This window comes from Lepidochelys olivacea (genome assembly GCF_965140295.1).
Source record: "Lepidochelys olivacea isolate rLepOli2 genome assembly, chromosome: 4".
Classification (NCBI taxonomy): Eukaryota; Metazoa; Chordata; order Testudines; family Cheloniidae; genus Lepidochelys; species Lepidochelys olivacea.
In genome coordinates this window covers 113,325,413-113,339,723 of record NC_140414.1, presented here as the reverse complement: position 1 = coordinate 113,339,723, position 14,311 = coordinate 113,325,413, and the positions used below count along the sequence as shown (strand labels likewise).

At 41.7% G+C, this 14,311-nt stretch overlaps 1 protein-coding gene across 4 annotated transcripts in view; it reads left to right on the top strand.

The window, feature by feature from the left end:
* Positions 1 to 11,655, top strand: part of SLC34A2 (solute carrier family 34 member 2) — a 62,285-nt gene extending 50,630 nt beyond the window's left edge. For all 4 annotated transcript variants that reach the window (XM_084627595.1, XM_084627597.1, XM_084627598.1 and 1 more), the window contains exon 13: positions 6,460 to 11,655. In XM_084627595.1, the coding sequence (XP_084483721.1) occupies positions 6,460 to 7,041 (582 nt within the window). In that variant the 3' untranslated portion in view covers positions 7,042 to 11,655. The remainder of the gene's footprint in view (positions 1 to 6,459) is intronic.
* The last annotated feature ends 2,656 nt before the right edge of the window (positions 11,656 to 14,311 follow it).

Sequence of the window (14,311 nt, the reverse complement as noted above, 5' to 3'; positions counted from 1 at the left end):
CCAACATCACCCAACATCCCCACGCTAAACCCAACAATCAAAATTAGATGAAAGTTCTGTAGCCCACAAGAAACTAAATTAGTATCTGGCACAGGCAGAGAAGTGGGGAGACTGAGGTGTACCAATGCCGGAAGCCCTTGCCATGGTAGGGATTGATTGAGTGAAACATATTGAGATGATCCCAGCAAGTTAACTGCACTCCATCCTGCAAAGGAAACCCACCCAAAGTCACACTCTAACCTTGGAGAAAATTCCTTCCCAACCCCACGTATGGCAATCAGCTAGAGGCTGAGCACGTGAGCAAGCACCCGAGTGAGAGAATGCTCAGTGCCACCTTAAAGCACCGTCTGTCCAGTGTCCCATCTCTGATGCTTCAGAGGAAGGAGAAACAAAACCCTGAATACGTCGGGGTCACCCCTTCAGGTGACCGACGGAAGACATAAACTGGAAGGGACCCCCAGGGCTGTTGAGTTTGGCCCCCCGCCATCATGAGCAACCCCATCATACAATCCTACTCATAAATTTATCCATCTCTCAAAACTAATTAACTTATTTGCTCCATAACTCCTATTGCGAGGCTGTTTCAGAATTTCACCTCTTTGATAGTTAGAAACCTTCTTTAAATTTCTGGCCTTAATTTGTTCATGGCCAGCTTATACCCGTATGTTCTTGTGCCAGCACTGTCCTTTAAACTTAATAGCTCTTCACCCTCCCTGGTGTTTATGTCCTCTCAGACTTCATTTTGCTAGGCCACGCAAGACAAGCTCTTCCATTCTCCTCTGATAAAATAGACCCTCCATATTCCAGTCATCCTAGTAGCTCTTCTCTGCACCTGTTCCAGTTTGAATTAATTTTTCTTGAACATGGGTGACCAGAGTTTTACACAGTATTCCAGATGAGTTTTTACCAGTACTTTGTACAATGACATTAATACTTCTCTATCTCTACTGGAAAAGTCTTGCCTAATACATCCTAGGATTGCATCTGCCTTTTTCGCAGCCACATACATGGTGGTGGCTCATAGTTATCCTGTGATCAACCAATACACTTAGTCTCTGTTGCTTCTAACTGATAAGCTCTGAATTTATAACAGAAATTCTTATTATTGGACCCTACTTTGCACTTTGTACTATTGAATTCCATCCCACTTCTATCACTCCAGTCTTCAAGGTTTTCCTGCATAATATTCAGATCCTCCTCTGTATTGCCAATACCTCCCACCTTTGTATCAACAGCAAATTTTATTAGCATACTCCTACTTTTTGTGCCAAAGTCATTAATAAAAATATTAAATAATATTGGCCTGAACACCAATCCTTGAGGAACTCCATTAGTAACCTCTCTGCAGTCTGATATTTCACCTTTCAGCACAACCTATTGCCTTCTCCCCTTTAGCCAGTTCCTTGTACTAATCTTCAGCTTCTCTAATTTAACTAAAAGAAAAGGAGTACTTGTGGCACCTTAGAGACGAACCAATTTATTTGAGCATGAGCTTTCGTGAGCTACAGCTCACTTCATCGGATGCATCCGATGAAGTGAGCTGTAGCTCACGAAAGCTCATGCTCAAATAAATTGGTTCGTCTCTAAGGTGCCACAAGTACTCCTTTTCTTTTTGCAAAGACAGACTAACACGGCTGTTACTCTGAAACCTCTAATTTAACTAATAATTTTCCATGTGGTACCATGTCAGATGCTTTACTGATGTCCAAGTGTATTAGATCTGTTGCATTTCCCTTACCTAAAAAATCAGTTCTCTTCTCAAAGAAATAAATCAGGTTAGTCTGGCACACTTTATTTTTGGTAAACCCATGTTGCATTACATCCCCTTTTCCATTTACCTCCATGAATTTAATTATTCTTTCCTTCACAGTTTGTTCTAAAACCTTGCATACCATATAGGTCAGACTAATAGCTCTGTAATTTCCTGGATCACTTATTTTCCCTTTCTTAAATATCGGAACAATGCTAGCTATTCTCCAGTCATACGGTACTACTGCCAAATAGATAGATTTATTTAAAATCTTTGCTACTGGACTAGCAATTTCATGTGCCAGTTTTTTCAGTATTCTGGGATAGAAATTATCTTGTCTCCCTAATTTTAGATCATTAAACTCTTAAAGTTTTTCTTTCACCTGCAATGTGACAGTCTCCATTCCATATGCTCATTTCCATCAGCCGTACTGCCTTCATGTCCCTGTTCTGTATTATCATCCTTATTGAAAACTGAGGCAACATATTCATTTAGTTTTTGGGCCATGCCTAGATTTTTAATCTCCCCACCCCCTCCACACCGCATAGTGGCCCAGCCTCATCCTTCCTTTTATTTTCATAACTAAAAAACCCTTTTACTATTTATTTTAATTTTCTTGATGAGCTAATTCAACTTGATTTTTAGCAACTGACACTTTACCCTACATTTTTCTAACCTCAAACATATAGTTTTCTTTGCTGATAAATCCTTTTTTCCATTCCCTGTAGGCTCTCTGCTTACTCCTTATAAGCTTTTTGAGGTGGTTTTTTATCCAGTTGTGCCTGGAGCCTTTCCCTTGCTTTTCCCCCCTTGTTTGGGATGCAAATTGCAGATAGTTTTTGTCTACTTGATTTAAACAATACAAAAACTTCCTCCACATTTAAGTCCTTGGGCTCTTCAGTCCAGTTGACTTCTCTAACTAATTCCCTTAATTTCCCAAAGTCTGTCCTTTGACAAATGTCTATGTTGGAAATGTTTATTGGAGACGTCGGAAATCAGCAGATGCACAATTATGTGCTTTGGTCACATTAGGCGTGCAGATGGAAATAACCTTGAAAAAGTTGTTGCGGAAGAAATAGTGGAGGGTCATCATAGTAGGGAACTACCAGTGAGGAGATGAATACATGGTATGTGACAGATCACTGGAAGGTCAGTTTCTGAATGTGCAAAGACAGCAGTGGATGATGAAGGCTTCTAAAAGTTCTGCTATGATGTCACCGATATTCAGACATGAATAAATGGATTTTCTTACTTTACTGTCTTTTTGAAATCATAAACCATAGCTGATTACCTGGTTTTGATTGTCCTTTCTTTTAGTTTAAACCGAATCAACTCATGATCACTCCATCCAAGGTTATTTTCTATGACCAACACTATGACCAAGATGTCCTCACTGCTTACCAAAACCAAGTCTAAAATTGCATCACTTCATGTTATTTCAGTAACTATTTATTGAAGAAAACTGTCGTCTATCACATCCAGCAATAAGTGGGTCCTACCAATATTAATAGCATTTATTCTCCAATCTATACCTGGGAACTGAAAGTCTCCCTTTATGACACAATTCTTAGTAATATTTATCTCTTACATTATTCAATATATTGCTGTCCATAACCAAGTCTGAAACAAGGGGTCTATTGCAGACCCATAAAACTATCCCAATAGAACCTCTTCTATAATCCTTCCCCCAAGTGATTTTGACCCAGTTTGTTTTATCCATATTGTCACTTATTCCTTTACAGTTTTCTGCATCATTTATGTACATTACCCCCCTCTCCATTTACCTTTATTTCTCTCTCCTAAACAGCACATACCTTTCAATATCTGTATTCCAGGGATGAGTGCTATTCCACCATGTTTTTGTAATCCCTATAATATTCAGTTTGACCTCTTGCACCACTCGTGCCAGTTCCTCCCATTTTATTACCCAGACTCATTGCATTTGTGTAGATGCATCTCAGTTGTTTTCTTCAGACCTTACCCAGTTTTCTGGCTGGATTAGGTATAGTCCTTTAACTAACTGTATCCCCTACCTGACTACTACTCCAATCAACATTTGTACTTTCTTTCTCCTCGCTGTCCCTACTCTTACTTTCTAGTGTTCCTTTAACCCTGACTATATCTTCATTTAGCTGATTTTCCTCGTCCTGTGTATTGAAACCAGGCGTGGAGATTGAATGAGTATCTTCCAACCTTCTCTCCTAGTTGAAAACCCTTCTTATCAGTCATGCCAGTTTTGATCTCAGAATGTTAATATCCCAGGACTCAAGGGGATTTCATCAGTCAAGAAGAGTCTTCTTTCTGTGAATGCCTCTTACTGGTCAGTTATCCCCAAATTTCCTCATAATACCAATCCTTGAGCCATCTGCTGATCTTCATTATTTTTCATGCCTTCACTCGCCTTCTCTAGGGACTGGAAGTATTCCACTGAAGATCACCTGAGTTTCCACTTCATTAAGTGTCTTACTGAGCTGAGCATAATTGTCCTTGATCCATTCCATATAAAATTTATGTCTGGGGATGGATATCTATAGAGACGCAGACTGCTGTGTGGAAGGGACTCCTGTTTGGAAGTGTGTGAGCCACTAGCACACACTAGCATGATCAGGAACAGCTGCTGGGGAGCCTGGTGCCCACCCCAATGGGCAGGGTTGGGGGTGGTACAGCCATGCTGGAGGAGTTGCCGGGGCTGGGCACTGGCTCCTGTGAGCGGCAGCCTGACATGCTACTGCTTTTGCCGCTGCAGTTCCTGGTAGAGCTCTGCAGCTCTGCGGATATCCGCTTTATATCCGTGGATATCCACATCTGGGCATATAAATTTTGTATCTGCACAGGGTTCTACCAATGTTAGCTAGTGACTGACTTTTAAACCTTGCCCACTAGATCATCACCATCCCTTTGTTAAGGGATATGAATGAGCACTGGCTCACGCCACAAGCCTGGAACAAAACATTCAAAAATCAAGACTACATCTCCAGACCACAAAATTGCCTCCTCTCAGGCCACACTCCCACAAAACCTGCTGCTAACTGTTCACTCAAGAATTTCTTTAACCTTTGTATTTTAGGAAGTTTTTCCTAATGTCCAACCTAAACCGCCCTTGCTGCAATTTAAGCCCATTGCTTCTTGTCTTACCCTCAGAGGTTAAGAGGAACAATTTTTCTCCCTCCTCCTTATAGCAACCTTTTAGGTACTTGAAAACTGTTATCATGTCCCCTCTCAGTCTTCTCTTCTCCAGACTAAACAAACCCAATTTTTTCAATCTTCCCTCATAGGTCATGTTTTCTAGACCTTGAATCATTTTTGTCGCTCTTCTCGGGACTTTCTCCAATTTGTCCACATCTTTGCTGAAATGTGGTGCCCAGAACTGGACACAATACTCCAGCTGAGGCCTAATCAGCGCGGAGTAGAGCGGAATAATTACTTCTTGGGTCTTGCTTACAGTACTCCTGCTAATACATCCCAGAAGGATGTTTGCTTTTTTTGCAACAGCGTTACACTGTTGACTCATATTTAACTTGTGATCCACGATGACCCCCAGATCCCTTTCTGCAGTACTCCTTCCGAGGCAGTCATTTCCCATTTTGTATGTGTGCAACTGATTGTTCCTTCCTAAGTGGAGGACTCTGCATTTGTCCTAATTGACTTATTAGACTGCCGGAGTCTAAAGGCAGCACCTTATTTCCTTATAAGCCACACATTTTTCACATTAAAAAATTAGGCTTGTGTGCCCTTCTCATTGATTTGTACTTGTATCTTTTTTAGTTGAAAAAGAAATTGCTTGTTGTTTGAATTGGCTGGCTTTGTCCCCAGCATGCAGCACTGGGGTGAAGGGCTGCATGGTAGAACTACTCAGCAGAGCTGCGTGGAGGATGAGAGTTCTGTTTTGTGAAGGATTTCGAGATATTGAGTTTTGGCTTTGTTCCAAATTGGAGCAAACACCCAAAATTTCCAAATTCTCCACAATGGGAAATGAAAAATAATATATTGGGTCATTTGAAATGTTTCTTTTTGATTTTAACTTTTTGCATTTTTTATTAAAGTAAAAAAAAATTAGATCTGAAAAGTGGTTTGAAAGCAAAAAATCAAAATGTTTTGTTCCAAAAATGTCAAAATGGGACATTTGTTGAAACCTTTCTCCCCCTCCCCGCAATGATATTCTGGCAAAATGGACCCAGTTTCATTAAGCATTTTGATGCTGATGGAACCACATATTCCAACAGAATCTGGTTCTCTCAGAGCTTCTCTGACCAGCTCTATGTCTCATTGTGCATGTGGATGTGCCGTCCATTGTACACTTGTAATGACCTGACCCCATACTCTTGTTGTAGGTGCCCTGATTTCACTGGGAATTTTGCTAGTGTGAGAGTAAGGAATTAGACCCTTAGGCCAAGTCAGATGTAACTTAGCTGTCTTATGTTGATGACTCATCAAAAACACACAGAAGTCTGGGTATTTTCCAAACATTATCTTGATTTTTAATCATTATTATTAATTATGTAGTACCCACAGTGTGCATAGTGCTTCCCAGAGCATAGACAAGACCTTATAACCTAAATCTAATCATAACTCTAAGTGTGATAATAGAGTAAGAGGGAAGCAAGGGAAGACAGAACACAGACTCTGAGGAAGATCATAGGTTTGTTGATATTTGGGACACAGTATTTAAAGGCACTCTAACTAACTGTTCAAAATATGCTTGCTTTCAGATTGCTTTGTGTCACTTTTTTTTCAATATTTCCGGGATTATTCTGTGGTACCCAATACCTTTCACCCGGGTACCAATCCGCCTCGCAAAGAGCTTGGGGAACATAACAGCCAAGTACAGATGGTTTGCTGTTTTTTATCTAATCCTCTGCTTCTTCCTGATCCCGTTGGCTGTGTTTGGTTTGTCGGTAGCTGGCTGGCAGGTCCTTCTGGGTGTTTGTGGTCCCATCCTACTCGCTTTGATTGTGGTGATTGTGATTAATGTTCTGCAGTCCAAACGGCCAAATATACTGCCTACAAAGCTCCAAAACTGGGATTTCCTTCCCAGGTGGTTACACTCCTTGAAGCCATGGGATAATGTGATAACTTCTGCACTGTCCTTCTGTGGGAGATACTGCTTCTGCAACAAGTGCTGCAAATGCTGCAAAGACAAGACGGAAGATGAGCTGGCCAGAGACAAGCAGGGAAAGGCTATGGCAGTTTATGATAACGCAGTTGAATTGGCTGATGAAGAAAATTGTGTTACAAAGACAGAACCAGCAGCTGGTGATGAGAAAACCTACTCAGACAACACAGCCTTCTAGGAGGGGATCAATCTGTAATAGAAAAGATACAGTATAAGACAGTCAATCTCTTGAAAATCAGCTTGGGCAGTATATTGAGGAATGAATGAAAACTCTGTTAGGTTCTTGTATCCAGTGGTATACTACTCATCAAGGAATGCAGTAGAACAAATTCTACAGGGTTCCCAGAAAGTCTAAGATCAGGTAAAAAGCTAAGGCTGGATTTTTATCTGGAGGATCTACTATATGATACATTAATTCAAGGTCAGCAGTACCAAACAAATAAACATTGCTATGCAGTCCCATTAGCAGAATGGCTCCAATGAGTTGAGAGATATGAACTTAAAAAAAACACTCTGGAATGTGCAGAACATTTTCTCCAAATTACAGGGATATTAAACCACACTCACCCGATGATCCCACAAAGTTTCTGGAAGAGGCAAAAAATCAGAAGAATGAAAATGTTTTCATATATTCATTTCCTGTAATGTTAGAGAGCTGAGATGCTGTATTTTGTGACTTCCAGCTAAAGGCTAACATGTAACAATTTTAAATTGCTGGTGCACTTGCCTTTTGAAAGTATAAATCGGTTAAGGATTGGGTGCCTACTGAAGGGCTTGCTGGAACCTCTTTACTAAACCATAAAACAGCCTTTTAAAATAGCGGTAAAGATTGGATTTAGAGCAATAAAAGTCCAAGGAAATTTGGACTTCAGCATTATGCCTACTGTGGGGTTTATGCTAAGATCACACGTTCTTAAAGAAATCTTTTAACATCTACTGTAGAGAAAATGTGTGTTAACTGTAACCATTTACAGCATGACCTGTGTCAACTTAGTTGGAATCAACATAGTGCCTGATGTGAATTTGTACTATCGGTATTATGCATGTGCATATTAGGAATCCAAATCTCTAATAAAAATCCATAGGTAAAGTAATCATACAGCACATGCTGGGAAGTCCCTTGTCCTCACTCTCTGTGGGTATTAATGTTTTAGTAAATGCCTGTGAAGACTAGTCCACATCATGGACTGACAAACTGCAACATTTCAGAATGAGCCATTCTGAGTACTGCAAAGCCTTCAAAAATCAGTACGCTTTTGTTGGCTTTATGTAATTTAAAAATGACCAAATCATGGGAGATGCAGTGGGTGAGGGTTGGAATGTGTGAAGGTTGACAGTTATGAGGGATGGAAAAATTACAACCCTGGCTCTATGCTAATTTTTAGTTTTTATAGCTGAGTTATAAATGAGACTTATAATGGAAATGCTGACAAGACCCTTTCATTGTAGCATAGCTACTCAGTGCTGCTAAAATAGATTTACTTCTGAAACAAGTTTCCTATTTTCTTAATGTTATGTAATTTAATAGGTGGAACTCAGTTATTATGTAAATATGTACATTTTGAGGGTGAAAATAAGTTCTTCACATTTTTAAATTAACATGTTTACAAGTTGTGTAAAGTCTGCTTTTTCATACTATATTAAATTTTATTCAGACTGAGCTTTTGATTTTTTCTGTAACTGTGAGCCAATGACAAGATGAAAAGGAGTACTTGTGGCACCTTAGAGACTAACCAATTTATTTGAGCATGAGCTTTCGTGAGCTACAGCTCACTTCATCGGATGCTAAGCATAGTTGCGATTTGTATCTATTAGCCCAGATAGGATTTTCAAAAGGACTCAATGTAGGCCTAACTCTGCTTCTCTGGATCTCAATAGAGAGCTCAGAGTTAGGACCAGCCACCCCTATTCCTTTTTCTGTTTTCTTGATGTTAATGTTTGTTGAACTTTGTTGTCTTTGAACCACTCTTCTCAGATGAACAAGATCTCTATTCTGCCGCTGATATTTCTGATGTGCTCTCACATGTCTTTATTGGCTTATGTGCATTTCCTACTCTCAGCTTTTTGACTCATTAGAATAATATCTAGATGTTCTTGTGAAATTCTGTCAGATTTTTGATTGACTAACTTTAAAATAGAAGAAGTTTCTTGCTTTTCCTTAGTCAGTTAACAGAGTGGCTCTTTGTTTTAAATAAAAGCTTAAACAAGCCCTCTATCAAAACACCAGGGGTAGGTTAGGGAAAGCAGTTGCTACAAAGGAACTGGAGGAATTATGTTTAGGCACATGAGCGCTCTAGGCTCCTTTGTTGTAACTATTCTCCTGTCCTACATTCAGTTCTTGTTTATCCTTCTTCACTCTTCATATACGTTGTGTCACATGCCTTTATTTTTAAGCAGAACTCATGGATTTCAGTGGAGACATTTACTTAAAAACTGATAGCACATGTCCCAGCATATTCATTCCCAGACTCTAATAATTGCTATTTACACTTAATTTATAATTGTTCTAGTGTACAGCATTTTCATAAGTTATATCGTAAATGTCTTTATGTGATTGAGTTGTTTACATGCCATATTTGAAAACTATGCAATGTTTATCTATAATGTAAAAAGGACACACTGTATATTTTATAACATAGCTTTTAAAAATTGTATTTGTATCTATGTATAATACATATTGTGGAGCCATGTTAGTGGCTCCATTGTTTAAGTTACATTGTGATTTGCTGCTAATGCAGGAGGTGAGTTCTTAAAATAAAGATTACAGTGTAGCTAAATATCTTCATATTATGTCTATAATACAGAAGGATGTTGAAATCTATTTTTCTAACCAGTTATGAATTTTCTGTGAAGAGTAACTGTTGAGCCACAAGGTTTCTAAAAATCATTTTTTTAAATTAGAGGAAATTATACAACCTTTTGGGATTCTGTACTATTGGCTTTGTAACCTGGGCATGAGAGTTCATCTTGCTCTAGTAGAGTGCAGTGCATTGAATAAAAAAATAAAGAGATGTTTAAAATATATACATTTACTTATATGCAGTGGTTGCCAATGGAAAAATAGTTCTGAGTCAAAGAGCTCTACTTTGAAACAGCAACGTGTAAAGGATATGGGGTTGTGCATCAGCATAGGTACAACAAAGGAAATCTTAGCAGGAATGTGCACCAACACAGATTTTGATAGAAGGGAACATGCTGCGTATGAGGCATGCTGGAAGGGACCATGAGAGGTCATCTAGTCCAGCCCTCAGTGCTGAGGCAGGGCCAAGTTAAATCTAGAATATCCCTGACAGGTGTTTGTGCAACCTGTTCTTAAAAACATCTAATGTGGGGATTCCACAACCTCCCTTGGAAGCCTGTTCCAGAGCTTAACTACCCTTACAGTTCGAAAGTTTTCCCTAATAGCTAACCTAGAGCTCTCTTGCTACAGATTGAGCCTAGTACTTCTTGTTCTACCTTCAGTGGACCTGGAGAACAATTGATCACCATCCCCTTTATAACAGGCCTCAATGTATTTGAATACTGTTAACCAGTACCCCTCTCAGTCTTCTATTCTCAAGACTAAATAGGCCCAGTTCTTTTTAACCTTCCCCCACAGGTCAGGTTTTCTAAACCTTTTATCATTTTTGTTGCTCTCCTCTGGACTCTCTCCAATTTGTCCACTTCTTTCTTAAAGTGTGGTGCCCAGAATTGGACACACTACTCCAACTGAGGCCTCTCCAGTGCCAAGTAGAGTGGGACAATTATCTCCTCCGTCTTACATAAGACACTCCTGTTAATACATCCCAGAACTATATTAGCCTTTTTTTTTTTTTTTTTTTTTGCAACTGCAACACTGTTGACTCTTATTCAATTTATGATCCTACTATGGTAAGCCCCGGATCCTTTTTCATCAGTACTATCACTAGCCAGTTATTCCCTGGTTTGTAGTTGTGCATTTGATTTTTCTTTCCTAAGTAAAGTACTTTGCAGTTGGCTTATGTGGGCATGGGGATTTTCTGGCAAGTTTCTATGGGCTAGCCATAGTGAAAAGTAGATATGGACGAGTAAAGGGAAGATTGTCATAACACTCTTGATGCTTGATGGAGCATTGGGCCTCTGCTGTCCTTTCCCCTGCACTGTGTGAAGGGGGATACATGCAGAACAGAATGTATTCAAGAAACACTGGCTTCTCTTTTTCCCCAGCTATGGACCTAAGTGATTGGGCTTTTTAATTGGGCATTTAAAGAGCATATCTGTTTTGCTCTTTCAGATTGAACATGGTGTAAGGAATTTAAAATGTGAAAAGAACCCAGACCTATTTAAGAATTAAAAATTGGTAAATTACAAAATTACAGCGTTCTATCAAATTAAAATACCAGCACAGAAACATTCCTTATTTGAAAATGGATAAATGTGCAACTGTCATAAATATAAAGGGAAGGGTAAACCCCTTTGAAATCCCTCCTGGCCAGGGGAAAGCTCCTCTCACCTGTAAAGGGTTAAGAAGCTAAAGGTAACCTCGCTGGCACCTGACCAAAATGACCAATGAGGAGACAAGATACTTTCAAAAGCTGGGAGGAGGGAGAGAAACAAAGGGTCTGTGTCTGTCTATATTCTGTCTTTGCCGGGGATAGACCAGGAATGGAGTCTTAGAACTTTTAGTAAGTAATCTAGCTAGGTACGTGTTAGATTATGATTTCTTTAAATGGCTGAGAAAAGAACTGTGCTGAATAGAATAACTATTTCTGTCTGTGTATCTTTTTTGTAACTTAAGGTTTTGCCTAGAGGGGTTCTCTATGGTTTGAATCTAATTACCCTGTAAGGTCTCTACCATCCTGATTTTACAGGGGGATTTCTTTATTTCTATTTACTTCTATTTTTATTAAAAGTCTTCTTGTAAGAAACTGAATGCTTTTTCATTGTTCTCAGATCCAAGGGTTTGGGTCTGTGGTCACCTATGCAAATTGGTGAGGCTTTTTATCCAACATTTCCCAGGAAAGGGGGGGTGCAAGTGTTGGGAGGATTGTTCATTGTTCTTAAGATCCAAGGGTCTGGATCTGTAGTCACCTAGGCAAATTGGTGAGGCTTTTTACCAAACCTTGTCCAGGAAGTGGGGTGCAAGGTTTTGGGAAGTATTTTGGGGGGAAAGATGCGTCCAAACAGCTCTTCCCCAGTAACCAGTATTAGTTTGGTGGTGGTAGCGGCCAATCCATGGACAACGGGTGGAATATTTTGTACCTTGGGGAAGTTTTGACCGAAGCTGGTAAAGAGAAGCTTAGGAGGTTTTTCATGCAGGTCCCCACATCTGTACCCTAGAGTTCAGAGTGGGGGAGGAACCTTGACAGCAACACTACATGAACAGCATTCTTTCAGAAATTAAAACAGCGCACGGCTTAGACACTTGGCTTATAATTTTTAACTTCCTCTAGTAAACTAAAAATATTGAAATTCAGTTTGCTGTCGTCATGCCTTATGCCTGACTCCCCGTCCCTCATGAATTAAGCACATCAGTGAAAACGTGGATAGTGCCTGTAACGGGGTGGTTTGTTTGGTCAGCAGGCCTAGCAGTCTGGGCCTCTAACTCCAGCCTTTCTAGAGTTGCCAGGTGTCAAGTTTTCGACCAGAACACCTGCTCGAAAAGGGACCCTGGCAGCTCTGATCAGCACTGCTGACTAGGCAGCTAAAAGTCCAGTAGGCAACACAGCATGGCTAGGGAAGGCTCCCTGCCTGCCCTGGCTCTGCACAGCTCCCAGAAGCAGCCAGCATGTCTCTGTGCTCTCTAGGTGCAGGGGCAGCCAGGGGGCTTTGTGCGCGGTCCCCACCCAGTGAGCCAGCGCTGCAGCTCCCACTGGCCTGGAACTGCGGCCAATGGGAGCTGTGGGGGCGGAGCCTGTGGACGCAGGCAGCGTGCAGAGCCCCTGTGGCCCCCAGGTGAAAGGGCCAGAGGACATGCCACCAGTTCCATGAGTGCACAGAGCCAGGGCAGTCAGGGAGCCTGCCTTAGCCCCATTGTGCCGCTGACTGGGAGCTGCCTGAGGTAAGCACTGCCTGGCTGGAGCCCACATCCTGCACCCCAGCCCCTTGTCCCAGCCCTGAGCCCCCCCGCACCCCAAGCCCCTCATCCCTGACCCCACCCCAGAGTCCGCACCCCAACCCCCTGCCCCAGCCATGAGCCCCCTCTTGCACCCAAATCTCTCATCGCCAACCCCACCCCAGAGCCTGCACCCCAGCTGGAGCCCTCACCCCCTCCTGCACCCCAATCCCCTGCCCCTGCCCAGTGAAAGTGAGTGAGTGAGGGTGGGGGAGAATGAGCGACAGAGGGAGGGGGGATGTAGTGAGTGGGGAACAGGGCCTCAGAAGGGGTGGGGTAGGGGCGGAGCCTCGGGGAAGAGGAGGAGGAGGAGGGGTGGGGCAAGGGTGTTCGGTTTTGTTCAATTTTAGAAAGTTGGCAACCCTAAGCCTTTCTGCCTGGGCCACTTCTTCCTATCACTGCATCTCAGTCTGGGGCATGGGCACAGTGGCATTAGTCTTTATTTCCAAACCTACACAGTCTAGGGCTAATGCCTGTCGCCTGCTCAAATCCTAGCCCACGGTTCCTCCTCCCTCCTGGAGAGCAGCTGGGGAGGTGGGGGGAGATTCACAGTCAGGTTCACCTAGGAGAACTTTCCTCTCCTGTTGCTGCAGGGCAGTGCTCCTCCAGGAAATGGCCCTCCACCTGGGGCTGCTGACGCTCTTTATCCTGGTATTCTCCCTGGAGCATGCTCAACAGTGCCTGAGGGGGAAAGGCCCCCCTGGGCCAGTATTGCTCCATCCCTTCCTTTGTCTCTGCTTTAGCGTGGGGTTTGTAAAGCTCATCCCTGTGCTGTCCACCTTATGTGAACAATTTTCAAATCCATTCTGGAAGTTCACTGAAGCCTCACTTTGGCAAAGCATTTAAGCAAACACTTAACTTCAGGCAGGTGCTGCAGAGGGATCTAAAGACTCTTAGAATGAAGTTCATCAAGGGACTCCTCATTGCTGCTCTTATCTCTGCACATTGCTGTACTCCTCTTTCATCTGTCTCCGCATCTGGACCACAGTGTTCATCATTCATCTCTAAGCTTTTGTCTCCTTTGCTGTCACTTTCAAGTGGACCCTTCTTCTCACCAGGATTATTTGGGAGGTTTACCTTCCCTTTCTTCAGTTTCCAGTGTGTCCTGACAATGTATTCATATCTAGAACAGAGCATTAAACTGAGTACATTTTAAAATCCAGGGGAAATTAAACACACTACTATCACTACTGCGGGTTAAACACTCCACTACTTAATTTCTCTCCTTGATTTCCATATTGGCAACCATGGAAGGAAATAGTTAAATGACTGTTTTTAGTCTAATCTAGATCTGTTCTTATACTGCACTCATCACAGTAGTATCAGAGCACTTTCTAGAAGTGCATTAAGCAACGTGACTATCTGTCGCATTCTC